Below are 18,227 nucleotides of genomic sequence, written 5' to 3'. Positions count from 1 at the left end.
TTAAAATAATATATTTTATTTTTAAAAAATTTATATCCTATATCAACATATTAAAACACTTTAAAAAAATAATAAAAATTATTTTTAAAAAATATTTTTAAAACACGAAAATAAACTAACTCTAGTATTCTCTCGCAGAAAAAATGAAATATAACTTGGTTTTATTTATTAAACAGCACAAATATAATGCGTATAACTTAAAAGAAATAATTATTTACTTAATTATAAGGAAAAAAATATTTTTTTTCTATATGTTTTTATTTTTAATATTAACATGTCAAAATCATCTAAAAAACACTTCAAAAAAATTAATTAAATAATTTTTAGATTAGAATAATTTGAAATGCATAAACTACTGAGTTTCGCATTTTCTCTTCCAAGAAGCCATGAATAATTTATTTTTTTAGTTCGATAATAGAAGATATCAGTGTATTTTTTAATATTAAAAATTATATTTGAACAATTTTAAAAACACACCATCACATCGATATAATACATTTAAAAAAAATATAATAAACTGTTTTAGATTCTAATACTAATTTTTGGATTTGTAAAATGAAATAAAGAACCAACCTCTTTAGTCATCACGTCAAGCCTTTGATATTAATAATTTATTAATTTAAACGGAATAAATAAATAAATAAATAAAATTTTACGAATACTCGATCAACTAAATTCTCACCGTTTTATGTATGTTGCATAGTCAATCAATAAATGCAGCTAGCGTCGTCCAACTATTGCCTCTGCCCCGTTGAATATGTCCGTGTCTTTGTCTAACTCACGTGTTTATAGACCGGACTTTGGATTCGAGGATCGATGAATATGTAGATTCAGCTAAGAATTTTGAATTTTTTGCTTTGGAGGAAAAATGGAAAAGAAAAATTCATAAGCGATTTTCTAACGTGTTCATGAAACCTGATTTTTCATCCCTAAAAACGTGGAATAATAAGAACCACGAAAAGGAGATGGAAGGGGGTACGCTGTTATGATAACAGCTTAGGACACTCCTGTGATTTCACACACACACACACACACACACACACACACACATATATATAACGGGAAAAAGAATGAATTGTTGAAACAGTTCGAACGTTATGCCGACAGTATGTTTGTTTCCTATCTATCCCTACATGATAATCTATGAATACAAACAAAATTATCACCAGTATGTTTGTTTCCTGTCTATCCCTACCAGAAAATCTACGAATACAAATAAAATTATTCACGGAAAAAATATATCAGTATTTTAGAGTGATATTTATCGACCGAATTGATTTCATCGTCAAATCCGTCGGTAAATCCCCTTCGAAATAAAAAGAATTTAAAAAAATAAAAAAAAATACGATGACGTGTAATTTTTTGTAAACGCTTTTACAGACATAATTACAGATGGATTCAAACAGCGAAAACCGTACAGTGACATATCACTTATACCGACATCATTACTGACGAACCATTATGGGATTACAACACAAATCACAGTAAATTATTAATCGTTGCACAAATATTTACCATCAAGTTGGATTATGGGTTGACTGAGGCAAGTTATGAAAAAATTATTGAATGAGCGAGAAACATTTTACTTGAAGGGAACGTACTGAAAGATAACTTTCATGCTGCTAAGTCCATGATGAAACCCCTCGTCTAGGATACCAGAAAATTGACATGTGTCCAAACTTCTGCATGTTGTACTACCCTAAAAATGCTGAGCTGACCGAGTGCAAGACATGTGCGCATTACCGTTATAAACCCAGAACTAGCAAGGGAAATACTCTTGTAGCACATAAAAAACTTAGATACTTTCCAATCACACCTAGACTGCAGAGGTTATTCATGTAATCAAAAACTGCTCATCAACATGACATCAATCACAGGATGCAGTGGATGGAGTGATGGTGCACCATTCTGCCGATGAAGCATGGAAACACTTTAACAATATGCATCCTCACTTTTCAGCTGAATCAAGGAACTTGCATCTTAGGCTATGTACAGACGAATTCAATCTATTTGGGTCATTCGCTGCTTTTTATTCATATTGGCCGATTATACTAACGATTTACAACTTGCTACCAGGGATGTGCATAAGGCTAGAGTTCATGTTTTTATCTACGGTCATACCCGATCCTAACAGTTAAGGCCTAAATATAGATGTTTGTCTTCTACCGTTGATTGATGAATTGATGTTGTTGTGGTCCTCCAAGACGTTGACTCATGATGTATCAACGAAACATAATTTTCTCACGAAGGCAGCTTTGAAATGGACTATCAATGATTTTCCTGCTCATGGAATGGTTTCTGGTTGAAACACGCATGGAAAACAAGCATGTCCATACTGCATGGAAAATAACAAGGCATTCATGCTAATAAATGGAGGTAAATAGTCTTTTTTTACGGCCACCGAAGTTTCTTGCTAACGGATCACAGGTACATAAAGAACATAAATGATTTTTTTATTGGTAGAGTTGAAAAGGATGTTGCACCCCTGCGTCTTTTCGGTAAAGAATTGTATGACGTAGTGTCATAGTACGGTAACATTGTGTTTGGTTTCCAATCCAGTAAGCAAAAGTTTCTTAGTTTTGGTTTGACCCACAACTGAATAAAGCGAAGTATTTTTTAGGAGATTCATTTCTAGGAGTTGCTCCATCGATTGACTTGGAAGAAAATTCAAATTTTTGCGTCTTCGATAAAATTCTTGTTGATGTTGACACTGAAGAGTTAAATATTGTCCTCAGCTCCAGTGGATAAGCACAAGTCGATGAAGATGATGATAACAATGTTATCACTATAGAAGATTGCGAGACGACAAGTCAATTGAAGAAGAAGAAGTCAATTCTGACTAACTATCAAAACACGAAAGTGTAATGCAATAAACTATAATGTAATAGTTATTGACAGAATTCTTAACAAAGAAGTATTTATTTTATAATTGTTATGCGAAGTGGTGTTATTGTGTTATGCGTGCAACTTTTAATTTAAGTATTTACAGGATGGATAGATAAGTAATACAGATATAATCTGTTATTCATTATGCAAAACACCAAAGATTTGTGTTTATCGGTGTATTCCAGAGGCGAAGGGAGTTGTTTTCCTTCCCATGACACTGTTCACTATGCAACACACCAATGGAAACACCGACAGTTTGTGTCTATTGATGAATTTCAAAGGCGAAGGGAACTATTCCCCTTTCCCTAACACTATTCAGTGCATAACACACCGATGATTTGTGTCTGTCGGTGTATTCCAAAAGTGAAGAGAACCATTCCCCTCCCCCCTGACACTATTCACAGTCAACAACACAGAGCGAAATACCTTCTAAACCACCGATGGAAACACAGACAGATCGTGGTCGTCGATGTATTCCAGAGGCGAAGGGAACTGAGCCCCTTCTCATGTCGATGATGGCAATTAAAGTGCATTGAGTAACTGTCAGGTTCTCAAGGGAATTACCGACAGACTGCGAATTCCAATGCCTTATTAATTAATGCATCTTTGAATGTATACTACTTGCTTTTTTACTGATGAAATCATGGACAAACTGCCAAAAATCTAAAGGGTTTTTTGAAAATTTTAGTGCAAAATAAAAATTTCAAGGTGAATTTACCGAGTGAATCACTGACAAATTAATTAAAAATAATATTATTTAATGTTCCCTTGGTAAAAGCACAATATAAAACCCAGCGAGGATGCTAGAAGTTCATTTTCTCTCTCTCATTTTTGCAATCCTCTCCTCGCTCAAATCCTCTCTTCTATTGTAGTTTCAAGTAGTAGAACTTAAAGTTCTTACTATCTATACGATTAAAAGGTATGTGTGGTGAATCTTTTGACTTATTTTCTTCCTATTTCTTTTCTTTTCTTTAGTTTATTAACAATGTTTTTTTGTTTTTTTGTTTTTTTATCACATGTAGATAAACTCTAAAATTAAGCACGTCATTAAGCTAAGCATTTTTCATTCTTAAAGCTTATATTTGTTTTTGTATTTGTTTTCTATTTTATTATCTACTTTGTAATTATGTTTTATTATGTTTGTTGAATTTTAATTGTTATTGTTAAATTTATGGTATAAATGTTAATTGAATATATAAGGCTAAATTTTATTTTATTTTTCTATTTTATTGTCTACATTGCAATAATGTTTTATTGTTTTGTTGAATTTTAATTGTTATTGTCAAATGTTTTAGTATAAATGTTAATTGAATATACATGATTATTTTTTTCTTTAATTTTATTGTCTACATTGCAATAATGTTTTGTTTTTTGTTGAATTTTAATTGTTATTATCAAATTTATAGTATGAATGTTAATTGAATATATAGGATTTAATTTAATTACAAAAAATTATTTTCAATTTAGGATTAAAAACATTATCAAATTGAATAATTCAAAATTGTTGGTAGAAATAAGTTAAAATCAACTGGTTTGTGGCATATATTTTGTATATTTACAGGATTGAAAATTCTAGGTGGTTTCTAACATGAAGGAGATGCTGCTGATTTTTTTAAAAAATAAAAATTAATTACATAAATATTCATCAAATTTGTATAGATGCATAGAGGAAAATCAACTGCACGTCATGAGCACATGATCACAACTAGTTCTTATAATAGTGATGATGACAACAACATTTCATTGTCTGATCAAGAAGAGGCACCTGCATCGACACACGATGCTGCCTCTTCTAGTGTTGTTCCATAATGTAGAGGTGGTGTCCCTTCACAGCAGGATCCATTCACCCGCAAGTATGAGGCATATTGGAAGAACGACATTTCAATGTAAGTTTGTTTTACTTTGAGTTGGTTTGTGTTTAACAATTTATGAACAACTAATATTTCATTAATTTTATCGATTTTCTAGTTCACAAACATTGAGGCCGACCAGGTAATAACATCGGTGTTTAAATCATCGATGAAGATTTTATTGTTTAATGGAGTTAGATTTTTCAAGCATCCTGATTGGAAACTTCATGTCAATGCATGGTTTACAAGATTTAAGGTTAGTGTGAACTTAAATTTTTAACTTTTTTTTTATGTAAATTCATTTTCTTTATTTAAATTATTGATTTATTTTTCATAAATTGTTAATGCAAGGGTAAATTTGAATGGGATAGAGAAAATAACAATGCTGCGAGGAGGGTTTGAGAGAATTACGCTGCAACTAGGTAGTAACGAAAATAATATGATAATTATTTTTTATTTTAAATATTAAAATTTCATTTGTTATTAACTCATATAGAATATGTGTGTATCATGTAGGTTGCGTGATTTTTGGTATGAGGCACAAAAAAAAAACTAAAAAATATGACAAGAAAAATGCTCTGCCAGGCTGGAATGACATGGTGGTTTGGAAGAATTTCAGGTTGTCATACATCCTGGAGGATACATGGGCGGAACATATTCAACACTCGCAGTCTGGTGTAGGGAACCAGAGCCGGCAAATTCACGGCTTTGTTTCCACGCACACCGGCGGCTTCGTTCCTTTCGTTTTGAATGTGAAACAGATGGTAAGATTAATTTTAATCACATCTATCTTTAATTAATTTGTTGTTATTTATAAATATATATAACTTGCAACATTTTTTTTCTTACAAGCTACGACTCTTGAATGTGAGTTGAGCCTAATGGAGCTTTTTTAGGAGATGCATGTGCGAAGTGAAGACCACCTAAAGGGGGTGCAACAGTTTGTCGACAACCGCTCTCAACACTTTGTGGTATGTTCGTTCAACCAATTTTTTTTGTAAGTTATTATTTTCTTGAATTGAATTTAATGATTTTAGTTTTTATTTCCAAGAGACATATAACAGCCGGTTGAGCGAGAGATACGAGGACAATCCTTCTACCTACCCGGATTTTGATCCAGATGTGTGGATAAAGGTAGGATCGTCTGATGGACCCAATAGGAATCGGGTGCATGAACTCCTCAATACTACAGTCGAGAACTTGTGTATGACCCGTAGTGTCTCAACCGTTGGGAGCTTGCAATCCGTATCGAGCACCCAGTCTCAAGAGTTTGCGGCCTTGCAACAACATACAACTCTTCTCACTAAAAAAATTGAGCGACTCTCAGCGAATTATGAATATCTCCTCCAAATTGTCATGGACATGAGATCACAGATGGGTGGTACGTGTGCGTCTCTTTTTGGCCGTATCGTTCCGGGAACAACCAGCCTCCTCCTTCTCCTCCTGTGCCTCCATTATTCAATTTTTTTTTATACAATTTTTTTTTATTAATTATTTTCTTTTTTTGTTCAATTTTTTTTTAATTATTACAGACAGATATACCGACAGACACAATCCGTTGATATATTCCAGAGAGTTTGAAACAATTTACTTTATATGTCACTACAACATTGTTACATCACTAACTGAATAAGTTCATCGGTATTTTAAAGATAGTTGGAATAAAATTACAATACATGCCACTACAAATCACCGAGGAAATTATTTTGTCGGTGTATTAAAGTGGGTAATTTTTTTTGGCGTGTATTTTCTGTCTGTAAAACTATTAGTATTTTTTTTTTGCCGATATAAATGAAATTATAGATGAAAGGTTTACCAATAGATGGTTTCCATCCTGAATCTGTCGGTAAAATTTTTGTAGACGGAATGATAGTGTAAATATTAATAGAAAATTCTGTGGATAAAACTATTAAATGTAATAGTGTATTTTTGATATTTTTGTGAATTCTACACGAGCTTCATGTGGAATTCTGGCCGGCAAGGCCAGGAATATGATGCCCAGGGAGCTGATTGGTTAAATTATTGAAAGAAGTTTACACGCTCAGAAAAAGAAATTTAGGGCAAATGATATATTTGTCTTCCAGTTATCAAGAACAAAAACAATTTCAATTTGGATCGCTCATATCCCTAATGTTTATGGAGTGTTTCAATGTAAACCCAAAACTTCATTTTTGTCTCAAGTTTTCTTATCTGTGAATTGAGGGAATTTGACGATGTGGTATTCTTATTGTCTCGGTCGACGCCCTTAAGTACAAACAAAAGTCTGGTTCAATTCCACATCCCTCATACTGCATTTTTATTTCGAGAGGGATTAAACTCAACGGTTGAGTTTTAAATTTGTTTTTTAAAAGTTATTAGTTTGAGTTTCACAAATTTTAAGGCCACTAGAGACTTATATGATCGTTAACTTCAGGGCCTATGAGATTAATCGAGGTACACGCAAGCTGATCCGATCATCCACGTTAATAATAATAATAATAAAAAATCAATTCCCAGAATCTTAAAAAAAAAGTGTGAAAATATTTTTTTGGCACCGTGTAAAATCCAGAAGTTAATTTCCACTAACACTCTGCCAAATACTAGGGATTTTAATTCGACAAGGCCTTTAATTTGGAGGGAAAAAATCAAAATGAAATCCAACTTTTAAAAATATTTGGATGCTGAAGGGACTATCTTATATTGAAAAGAAAATATTCACCAAAATCCTATAAATTTTAGCAAACTTTTTTTTTATATATAAAAACCTCTAGGGTCACACTCAATCAATTTAAATAAAACGATTTGATCTAGTAAAAAACACCGAAAGATTGAGTTGTTATTAAATATTAAGATACATGTGCAAATGACTCGTGAAATGTATATCCTATATATTAAAGAATCCAGAATAGTTTTATATTATTTTAATAAAAAATTTAGAAATACTGTGTTGAAATGAGAATTTTCCTTTGATTTGATGGGTTCCTAGAGAGCCGATCGTGATGGCTAACAAAATGCATTCACCGTCGATAGGGTAACAATACGACTAAACCAAGTGCTATTTGTGGTAGTGTAATAGTTTATATTTTTTTAAGTTGTTTTTTTTAAAAATATTAAATTAATTTTTTTAATAACTGTAATGTGTCAATATAAAAAATAAAAAAATTATTTTAATATACTTTTAATTAAAAATACTTTTAAAAAGCTATCATCTAAACATATTAAACAAACAAAGACGAAGTGTAACCCCGCGAAGCACAGGCCAAGTCAAAGAAATAAAAGAGGTCCTTAAGTCAAAACAAGGTGGTAATAAATAGAAAATGATTAAAGAGAAATCTAGTCAATAAAAGGATTTTAAAGAGGGAAATCCATGAAAACATATAAAAATAAATTCCAGACGAGCAATCCATGAAACAAGTCAACTTTTCTTACATTAAACAAGATTTTTCTAGTTGTACGTCAACCACCCAAAAAAGCATTAGATTATTGAGTGCCCAAGAGATATAAGGAAACAAATTAATATTTGAAAAAATGAAGAAGAAATTAATGATTTTATCAATAATCTGCATCCTCTTTGAATGAGACTCACTCTCCTATATATCTATAGCAAGTATAAGCAATACTCTTCACCCCTCTCTCACATTCTCACCTTCTTCTTCCTAGTCTCTCCATCTCTCAAATATACCGTCATCTCTTCTTCTCTTCTATATCTTCCAAGTGCTATACTCTTCCTCTTGATTTCCTTTCTCCTGTATCCCCAGAGATATATAATTATAGAGATATGGTAGTGGCATCTCCAACTAAACTTCACAGTGAAGAACACCTGGCCATTGAGCTTCCTACAGTAGACCTCTCAGGAGATAGATCAATGGTTTCCAATCTCATTGTCAAAGCCTGTGAGGAATATGGTTTCTTCAAGGTGAAAAACCATGGTGTTCCTCATGACATCATTGCCCAAATGGAGAAAGAAAGTTTCAACTTCTTTGCCAAACCATTCGATGAAAAGCAAAAGGTTGAGCCGGCCAAACCCTTTGGTTATGGCTGCAAAAATATTGGCTTCAATGGTGATATGGGAGAGGTGGAATATCTACTTCTTAATATCAACCCTCTCTCCATAGCTGAAAGGTCCAAAACCATCTCCAATGACCCTGCAAAATTCAGGCAAGTGCTTACACCCTTTATATTGCTCTGAACTTTTCATTATTGTACATGGGAATTTAACACTACTTCATTTAGTTATCCATAATTCATTTTGCAAATGCTTTTTATTATTTTTAAAAAAGGATATCTAGCAATGTTAATTACTCTTATGCATATATTTGTTCGAGAGCCACCGACTTCTTGAAAGTGCAAGAGATGATGTGTCTTTGGTTTTCAGTGCTGCCTTGAGAACCTGAGATAAAACACGATTAGCACAGCTACTTGTAAGAAATTGGTGAACAAAGTTAACAAACACAAAATGCTGCAAAATCTACAAACCGAGAAGACTAAAACTACTTCTAGTTTTTTTAAAATTAAAATTAGGGTGTTTCCGAATTTTGAAAATGACGCCACCATGCAAGTTGCTAGTTCAATCTCCCAAATACTTCTACACACACACACACGCATATGTAAACATAGTGCTGGATGGGAAATTTCTTGAAATTGAGCAGTGTTTTCTAAACCCGAGTATTCAAATGCCCTGTCCTTTCCTAAAAAAGAAAAACAAATCTAATTTGCTGCGGGAATCTTTCTTAATGAATTTCAGGGTGAAACAAGCTTGCCTTCTTTAATATTTAATGGGACCAGAAGACTCGGTGCATGCTATAATAGGAATTTCATTTATTATTGTCGTAATGTTTGGTATGAAAGGAACATGAAAATAAAGAACTGGGCTTCCTTATATCGAACAGTACTAGCTATGAAATTATATTATATATACTAAAGGTAAACACACTTTTACGGTAGAAGTAGAACAATTAAAATTTTCTTTAATTTTTTCATTGTAACGGGTAATGGTAATACAGTGATGATAAATCTATAATTCATCACTATTTTTTTCTTTACATTTTTTTAGAACAAAATTATTTCTACCGTTCTTTTTATTTCTATCTTTCTTTTTTATAATTTATTTTTTAGTTTTTTTTCTTTTGTTATTTTTAAAAAAATCTTATACACAGACTAATTAAGTAAATTAATAGGTTTCAATGTAGTAATTGTAATATTATCTTTTTTTTCTATTACATTAAAAAGTAAAAAAACTTGTTAATAATATCTATATATTAATTTATTTGATTAGAAAAAACAATTATTCAGCAGCTGGGCGATTTGTTTAATAAACACGGTAGCATTTGTTATTATTAGATCCATTTTAAAACACCAAATCACAAGGGAATATGGAATTATATATGTCCTCCTGGAAGGTGAGAGATAACATACCAGAACTTTCTTTCACTTGAAAGTTGAAAAAATAGCCTCCTTTGTCTTTGTCAACATCCCCCATTAATGCTTGGAAGACTATTTTTAAAACAAGAGAAGTTTCATGTATTGTAACATTGCGGTTCATTTCCTGGTTAATGTCTTCTTAAAGTTGCATGGTCGGTAATCTCAGAAGAGGAGGAGAGGGAAGAGTGCTGGCTGGTTTAACAATCAATAGTTTCTTTTTATAAATAAAAAAAAAAGAAAAAGAAAACAATTATCAAGAGTCTCCTAGGGTTTGAATTTGAGTTAGTTAAAAAAAAATTATACCGTGTCAGATTTGTCATCTCAAATAAAGAAATTGCTACACAAACATGGCTCATGTGGGGGGTAAAGTACGGATCAATCCAATCACATTACAATCTCATCTCATTGACATGATTATCTCTTATGAAAATTGTCTATGATTCTTCCTTGATACATGAATGTCGTCCAGTGGTTTATGATGGAATTAGTGAAATCCAAACAATGCTTACGCTTTTATTAATCAAATAAAGAAGAAGAGAAATTTTATGTTGACGAAGCTGTCCAGTCTCAATCCTCTGAATAAAATATTCATCATCCATCTAATCTTAAACGTCAGGGCTCACATGTAAAATTTACTTGGTGGCATCAAACATGATAAAGTTTTTTCTCGACGACAATCACTATTAATCCAGAAAATTCGAAAAGAAAACGAAGATAAGGTACTTTTAGCATGAAAAGATTGGAGAATCAAATGGACAAGTCAGACAGATACATGTAAGATGGTCTTATCAAATCAGAAGAAATAATAATAAAAAATAATAAAGAAAGAAACTCGAATGCCAAAATAATGCCACGAAGGAATTTAATAAAGAGAAACTGGAAAAGGCAAAGGAGAAGCAGAGCAGCAGGTCCATCGTACTTGTCTAATGTGCGCGACTGTATGGTTTCTTTTCTTTCCAAGCCTTGTTAAACTGTTATATTCACTGACGATAAGGTGTGACTTTTCTCTCTTGGACACAGCTCCGCTGTGAGTGCTTACATAGAAGCAGTTAGGGAGCTGGCATGTGAGTTATTAGATCTGATGGCGGAGGGGCTGCGGGTCCCGGATAGATCAGTGTTTAGTAGGCTAATCAGAGATGTTGACAGTGACTCCCTCATCAGGTTAAACCACTACCCCCCTATGCCTCTGCTCTGCAAGGATGAGGACTCGTCACCTTGTAACCAAAACAAGGTAGGGTTCGGAGAGCATTCTGACCCTCAGATCTTGACCATCTTGAGATCCAACGATGTGGGTGGCCTTCAGATTTCCTTAAATGATGGTGCGTGGGTCCCAGTAACACCTGATCCCGCTACCTTCTGGGTTAATGTGGGTGACTTGTTACAGGTTGGTCCACTATTTTTCTCTTATCTTGTAATCATAATCAAGTGTGAAAAAAGTTGATTGGGATTTGATGGAAGCCACTGTTCCTATAGCTGAGCTAGCTATCTAGCTGTAGCTATCTAGGCAGGCTTTGGATTGGGTTCTTGATGCTAATGGGACCCAAATCTACAACATTAGTTTCCATCCAGTGAACATTATGTGAATGAGTAATTGAATGACCAACTAGATTCAGAACAATGGGAACTGAAAAGCACCTGACCCTTGGTTGGTTGCTTACGGTGTTCCTAGAAGCTGACTTTAAGTTATCGAGGAAATATCTCGGTGATCTGACTAAATCATTTCCAAGATATTTTTGTGGAATATCGGTTTTCTTGGGTCTCTTTTATTGGTGAAAAGATGACAAAGATATGTTCCTAAAGTAAGGTCTTTACAGAACCAGGTTTTTCCCCGAAAGTTCTGTTTCTGAAATTTATATTTTCTAGAACTGAATGATTGTTATCGTCAAAATCAAAGCTTTGAAAACAACGTTGTACCTACCGGACCTTGTACTTGGTCGCGTTGATTCAAAGTACGCTTCCTGGTTTTCATTTACTTTTTACATGACCCTCTGCTCAGTTCAATGTGCCATTTTGTTCAACCATGGAAGTCTCTAATTCTATTGCCTTGTTAAATTTTGTAGGCAATGACAAATGGGAGATTTGTAAGTGTGAGGCACAAAGCCCTAACCAACTCTTCCAAGTCTAGAATGTCAATGGCCTATTTTGCTGGCCCTCCACCCAATGCGAGGATCACTGTTCCACCAGAAATGATTACCCCCACCAAGCCGGCATTATACAAGCCCTTTACCTGGGCTGAATTCAAGAAAGCTGCTTATGCTATGCGACTTGGAGATAGACGCCTTGGTCTATTCAGGATGGAAGGAGACGAGCAAGTTGCTTGATAAGTTTTTGTTTTTTGATAGTCGAGTATTATGTAGTAAATATGTAAGTTTAGTGTCTCTTTCTGTACGCCTGCCCTAGAAAGAATTTTGCTGTTGGATATCCTTTTCATTGCCCCTGCTTATAACAGGATATCCAGAGACGGCGTTGTAGTACGGGGGATATGAGTAAATGGTGCGGTAGTATCACCTTAGTCTAGTCATCAGTGTAAAAAACTTTCTTCTGAATCCTGTCTAGTGGCCAGTAGGTGGTGGTTAGCTCTATCATGGATTCTTTCCACATGACGAGCAGATCGATAGTGAAAGCCCTACCAGGATAAGATGTTACATGAAGGTGAAATAAATTTGAATATGGAAAATCAATCTCTTGTAGGGCACAAGCTAGAATCAAGGTGGAAGTGGAAATACCAGCTCTTTTACTCGATTTGGAAATGCGATTGCAATGAAAAACATCAGAATTGATATCTTGAAGATATTAAAATTATTAGAAAATATCTAAAAAGCATAAATTCAATGACTTTTCAATTGGAAAACATTTTTAAGCATAATGAAAAACATACTTCGTGTATTATATTTGTCTACCACACATGAGTCAACGAAAATGCTAGGCTGATTTGTGACACCAAGAAAGGGATTGATCATATCTATGGAATAGAAGTTTACACATGTCATGCCAAGGTCGAAAGGAAATTCAAGCACGAAACCATACATTATTACAAGTAGGTTAGAGGCTCTCAAAAACACAGAGCCATCTAATTCAAATGAGTCATGTGCTTCAACAAGAGGTACAACAATCAGCACTTCAGAGTAGTTTGTCTGTCATCGCATTGAAGTCACCCTTTAAAATATTGAGTTAGGGCTGCAAATGATCTTTTCTGTTATCGTTTTTACCACGCTATATAGCTATCGGGTCAGGAAATACCTAATCAGACAAGAATTTGAGATCTTGCAGCAAAGCGTGAGCACTTCTTCCGGCCAGTTTTGCTTAGTGCACAAACACATATCTCCAGGAGCTCATAATCCTCTTCCAAGAACAACAAGGATGCTTTATCTGGATTCTCTAAAAGCATCTTTGATGTTAGGAAACCAGAGATTGTCCATGTCTGAAAAAGCCTGGACTGTTTGCCTATAAACCTTCCACTGCGAGTGTCATAGTATTCAGGCCATTGATCCATTGATAATCTCGTCTCTGCCAAAGCAATTGCCTTTTGTGCTAATTCTGGTTTCCCCATCTTGATACAAGCTAATGTGAACTGGAATAACAAGCAACATTGTATTATGGAACACATTTTCACGACTTGATATCAGCAATGTAAGCCAACACCCGAACATAACATTCAAGTATCACAATTTTGAGTCTTTGACAAATATTACCTGCCACAGCAGTGTTGGCCAAGATCCACCATTGTGATATGACCATGGGCTGCAACAAATTAGAGAGATAATTACATTAAACAGAACCGCTATGCAACTAAGCCAATCTACATAAAGCACCCAGGAAATAATAGGAGCCTCACGTGTTCTTTGGATCACTGCCAGTAATTATGCGCCATTCTTCATATTCCAAAGCAGGGTAACAAATCTTAAGAGGCATATGGCCCATGAGATCATCCCACCTGGCCTCGATCAAATTTAGGATACCCTCATTTTGTTTTGAGGTTCCCAGAGAAGAGACGATGGCCCAAAGGTTCCCAAGAGTAAAAAACCTAAAATCCATGTGAGCCGGCTGTAGATTGCCAATGAGGTAACCACCTTCCTCAGGAATCCAATCCACTAGCCATGAAGGAATTTGATCGGGGTATATGTTGAACTTGTTGACTGCATCTGTAGAGTATTCTTCAGTGTTGTAACGGTAGATCTCATTGATCTTCCTCATGTCCACCCAATAATACTCTCTGATATGGAATGAGAGTGCACTGAGTCGATTATTTATTGCAGCCACCAGATTCTTGGTTTCATCATTGACTATGAGCATCTCACGAGCACATCGCAAAGCAGAATAGAACAAGGCCTGAAAAGGTATGCTAGTTAAGCAAATGGCAAACCAAGGAAAAACATAAGCATGCTGGTGAAAAGTCTAAAGCTTCAGAAACTTGAGCACTCCTTTTTTCCAAAAACTTAAATGCTTAGGAGAATTTTCTCAGAAGTATAATGACAAAACTGCAAGAAAAAATTCACTGCTGGAACAAACAACAGCTCCATCTAATGTACTTCTGCAGCTTAAGCACGTCAAATGACTGGTTTAAATTTTCTATATTTATAATAGTTGCATGCGTTGTAGCATAACAGGTCCTTGGTCAGTGTGGTCAGATATCAACCTTACACAACATCATAACATCTCCATAATCAACAAAAATAATTTTCCACGTGCTACATAAGCGAAACAAAATTGAAGGCTGCACTGAAAATATTTAACTTACTTGGATTTCAAGAGGGTGTCCATGGATACCCATCCGTCTATCAATCATGCAGGAACCATCAGTGACTAACAGCGTAGGAAACATATCAAACCCATCTGATAAACACAAATTTAGTCCGAGTCTGATTCCTGTCTGGACATCAACCCTCTCTTGCAATGCATAGTCGCCTGTTATCTTCCCATAAGCTCTCAACAAAATTATCCACCACAGCCCTGTGAGTGTCATGAAAATATGTTTCAGATTACAATAATTACACAAATGTAACTGGACGAAGGAAATAACTGGATACATAGACAAGACATGAAGAAACTGAGCACTAAGGATAAGATTTTGGACCAATACTCAATTCATTGAACACAGAAAGACTTCTTATTATATACAGTACAGAGAACAAAACTAAGAATTATCTTACCAGAATCAACAGGCGCAACACGCCCAATGGCCGATTCACCAAAATCAGGATCCAAAACCTCCTCAAAACCTCCATCACTACCATCAAGAGGCACTGTTTTAACTTTAAAACTTGCTGGCATTAACCCTTGCCCAGGACTGTAACAGTCCACTGTTTTCTCCCAGCTCTGACATACACAAGAGAGAAGTTTAAGTTTAAATTGATTTTTGAAGAATTGCTACTTGTCATTCTCTCTTTTTATCCCCCATAAAAAGCAATCTCTCTCTCTCTCTCAGTGTGTTTTTTCTTTTGATAAACATAAAAAAGTAACATGTAATGGGCTAATTTTGGTGAAAATTGCAATTATTGATGCATCATTTCAAAAGTTCAACTTCCCCAAGTTAAAGTTCTAAGCTATTGTCACTTTTTTTTTTTGGAGATGAAATGCATCCTCCATGGAGTTGGCAATATTATCATCACAGCCTGTTGCCCATAAATTTGGTTTCTGCAGAAGGTGGCTATTCTTTAAGGCAGTAGTCACAAACATGGAAAGCACTATGAAAAGTGAGTATAAATGTGTAAGCAACATGAAAAGTGTGAATCAATGCGACCACTGCAAAAGTGTTATGCTGTAAAAGAACATCAAATGTATGCCAAAGCAACAGATCTTTGTTTCAAATGCAAACACAATTGCCACTTTATTAAGCAGCAGAACATCAGAACGTAACTCAAATGTGAGCACAGACAAAAATACACACTACATATGCAAAAAAATAAGTAAGGGAATGTTTGGCTTAATATACCTGCAACTGCAAAGTGTGAAGAAGAAAATTCTTCACAATCTCCATTTCTCCATTAAGCAAAAAAGCAAGTGCGGATGGAACAAAATCACGAATGAAGACTTGGTCATAATTCAACGGTTGCCTGTCGGCAGGATCATTAGCAGCGACAGTCCCTACTGGATTCCCACAGTAATTCACAATGGTGCCTCGAAGCAACTGCCACGCTTCCTTCTCGATCTTAGACACCTCTCTCTCAACAACCTTAGGAGTTGTGCTCTCATTCAAACCCTTGAAGAAGTTTGTATTTACTTCGGATCCATTAATCTCCACCCTATTACTAGATGTTTCCTCTTTTCCTTCTTTAGCTACATCACTTTCTGTTTCAATCTTTTCTATCACTAAAGGCTTCACATTCAACCCTCCTTGAATGTAAATACTCTCAAATCCTTTCGTATTAACATGACCCTCTACCGAAGTCGAATGATTCCTAATGTCTGACGCTACTTTGGGAATTACTAAAACACCCCTTGAACTACTACCCTTATCGACAAGAAAACCTGAACTAAAACCCCTAGCATGACCCCAATTCCAATCGCAGACATTAAAACCTCTGCGATCCAGATTAACTATACATTTATGACCCGTATCTTGTGACCAACTACGGTTATTACAGCAGTGGAATTCATGATTATATACCGATTTCGGGTGTGATTTCGACAAATTGGTATGAATGACTGAATTATTATTAGATCTTGAGAGAGAAACCCCAAAATGTGAAAAACTTCGGTAACTAATTATGATTCTGCAACAGGGTTTCATTGTTGAGATACCAATACAACTACTACTGTTCATCTTTTATTTTTATCTTTTTTTATTATTATTTATATCTATATATAAATGTAGAGTGTAATTAAACTTCTGCTAGCTTGAAAAAAATGAAAAACAGAGTATTTATTAAATATAGATAATGACTAAAAAAAACACAAAAACTGAAAATTAAGATATAATTAAGAAAAAAGAACTGAAATTTGAAAAGTTTGTTACTTACAGTTAGAAGAGACGTTGAAGAAAAGCTGTGTGTGTGTGAGAGAGAGAGAGAGAGACCGCGTTTAGAATGATAGATTTTGGAGGGGGTACCCCAGCTGGGTTTATATAGAGGAGTTGAAGGAAATTCCCATTTCCTGAGTGCGGGGCCTACGTGGTATGTTATTACAATAATATCCCTGCTCGTGCTTCTGGATCTTTTAGATGATGTTACACGAATAGCCTTCGCATTTTTCCAAAATGTCATGAGTTGTAGTCATCTCGTGGTGACATGTAGCCCCACCAATGGATGGATTTAATTTTTATTTGTAAAAGCTATCTTAGAAATATGTTTTGGCTAGAAGAAAAGGGTAATTTACATGATAATGAATGGATTTTTCATTGAAAATGTTAAAATATTATGTATTATCAATTCATAAATGTGATTGTATCATCATCAATGTGAAAACAAAATATTCATGTTTTTTTTATAGCTAGGCATCAATCTTATTTTGTTTTTATAACTGGTTTTATCTTTCTTGAAACAATTAAATTATAAATTTTATTATATTGTTTTTTAATTATTTTCTTATTTTAAAAAATATTTATTATTATAATTACAAGAATACGAGAGCTGTAATAAATTATTTTTACGAGGTTTGAGTGTGAAAATAAATCATGAAACTTTAGATGAGAAAAAAGCTAAGGTTGTGTTTAGTTAAAAAACATGAGAGGGGGAGGAAAGCGGGTGGAAAGAATGAAGGGCAGCTTAGGTGGTGCAAGAAGTATACTATTCAAATATTTGGTTTTGGATAAAGGGTAAGATGGTCTTACGGGTAACGTGGTTTGCTTTTGACAAGGGACCACAAAGGTCGGTTCCGGACGCAGTAAAGAAAATGTGCAGAAATCAAGAAACGTCAGGCTTTGTCTTTTTATACACACACACACATGAAAATAATGTAAGAGGAAAAGAAAAGAAACAAAAAAGATATATTGATTCTGGCAGAGAAAATTACTTTTATGGCTAAAATTTTATCGCGATATTTTTAAAAGTCAGATTTTTTTTTTGTTGAAAAAAAGTTTTGAACTTTCTCATTTATAAGCGTTTTATCAATCTTTTGTGCGCAGAATTTGGCATGTCAATTTTGTTTTTTAAC

The 18,227-nt window shown here is 34.3% G+C and overlaps 2 protein-coding genes across 3 annotated transcripts; one reads left to right on the top strand and one right to left on the bottom strand.

The window, feature by feature from the left end:
* Positions 1-8,116: 8,116 nt before the first annotated feature.
* On the top strand, positions 8,117-12,834 carry LOC7471090 (gibberellin 2-beta-dioxygenase 2). The gene is made up of 3 exons (XM_024606777.2): positions 8,117-8,873; positions 11,157-11,520; positions 12,197-12,834. The coding sequence occupies exons 1-3, from the start codon at positions 8,494-8,496 to the stop codon at positions 12,455-12,457; spliced, it is 1,005 nt and encodes a 334-aa protein (XP_024462545.1). The 5' UTR covers positions 8,117-8,493; the 3' UTR covers positions 12,458-12,834.
* A 233-nt stretch (positions 12,835-13,067) lies between these two features.
* On the bottom strand, positions 13,068-17,212 carry LOC7471089 (alkaline/neutral invertase A, mitochondrial). Of its 2 annotated transcripts, XM_024606774.2 has the most exons (7): positions 17,096-17,212; positions 16,069-16,972; positions 15,287-15,452; positions 14,875-15,086; positions 13,972-14,465; positions 13,829-13,877; positions 13,068-13,707 (listed from the first exon to the last, which is right to left on the bottom strand). In XM_024606774.2, the coding sequence occupies exons 2-7, from the start codon at positions 16,897-16,899 to the stop codon at positions 13,381-13,383; spliced, it is 2,079 nt and encodes a 692-aa protein (XP_024462542.2). In that variant the 5' UTR covers positions 16,900-16,972; positions 17,096-17,212; the 3' UTR covers positions 13,068-13,380. The 2 variants fall into 2 exon arrangements, with proteins under 2 accessions (XP_024462542.2, XP_052311024.1); XM_052455064.1 differs by having other exon boundaries at positions 16,069-17,173.
* Between the last annotated feature and the right edge of the window lie 1,015 nt (positions 17,213-18,227).

This window comes from Populus trichocarpa, chromosome 8 (assembly GCF_000002775.5).
Source record: "Populus trichocarpa isolate Nisqually-1 chromosome 8, P.trichocarpa_v4.1, whole genome shotgun sequence".
NCBI lineage: Eukaryota > Viridiplantae > Streptophyta > Magnoliopsida > Malpighiales > Salicaceae > Populus > Populus trichocarpa.
Note: the sequence above shows the minus strand (reverse complement) of the source record. Positions and strands in the feature narration are given on the sequence as shown.

What these genes read in the sequence shown, in the direction of transcription:
- LOC7471090 (XM_024606777.2), top strand. Translation starts at nt 8,494, where the DNA reads ATGGTAGTGGCATCTCCAACTAAACTTCACAGTGAAGAACACCTGGCC. An exon ending in AATGACCCTGCAAAATTCAG is followed by an intron (nt 8,874 to 11,156) that starts GCAAGTGCTTAC and finishes TCTTGGACACAG; the next exon opens with CTCCGCTGTGAGTGCTTACA. An exon ending in ATGTGGGTGACTTGTTACAG is followed by an intron (nt 11,521 to 12,196) that starts GTTGGTCCACTA and finishes TAAATTTTGTAG; the next exon opens with GCAATGACAAATGGGAGATT.
- LOC7471089 (XM_024606774.2), bottom strand. Translation starts at nt 16,899, where the DNA reads ATGAACAGTAGTAGTTGTATTGGTATCTCAACAATGAAACCCTGTTGC. An exon ending in TTCACACTTTGCAGTTGCAG is followed by an intron (nt 15,453 to 16,068) that starts GTATATTAAGCC and finishes TGTGTATGTCAG; the next exon opens with AGCTGGGAGAAAACAGTGGA. An exon ending in GACACCCTCTTGAAATCCAA is followed by an intron (nt 14,466 to 14,874) that starts GTAAGTTAAATA and finishes ATACCTTTTCAG; the next exon opens with GCCTTGTTCTATTCTGCTTT.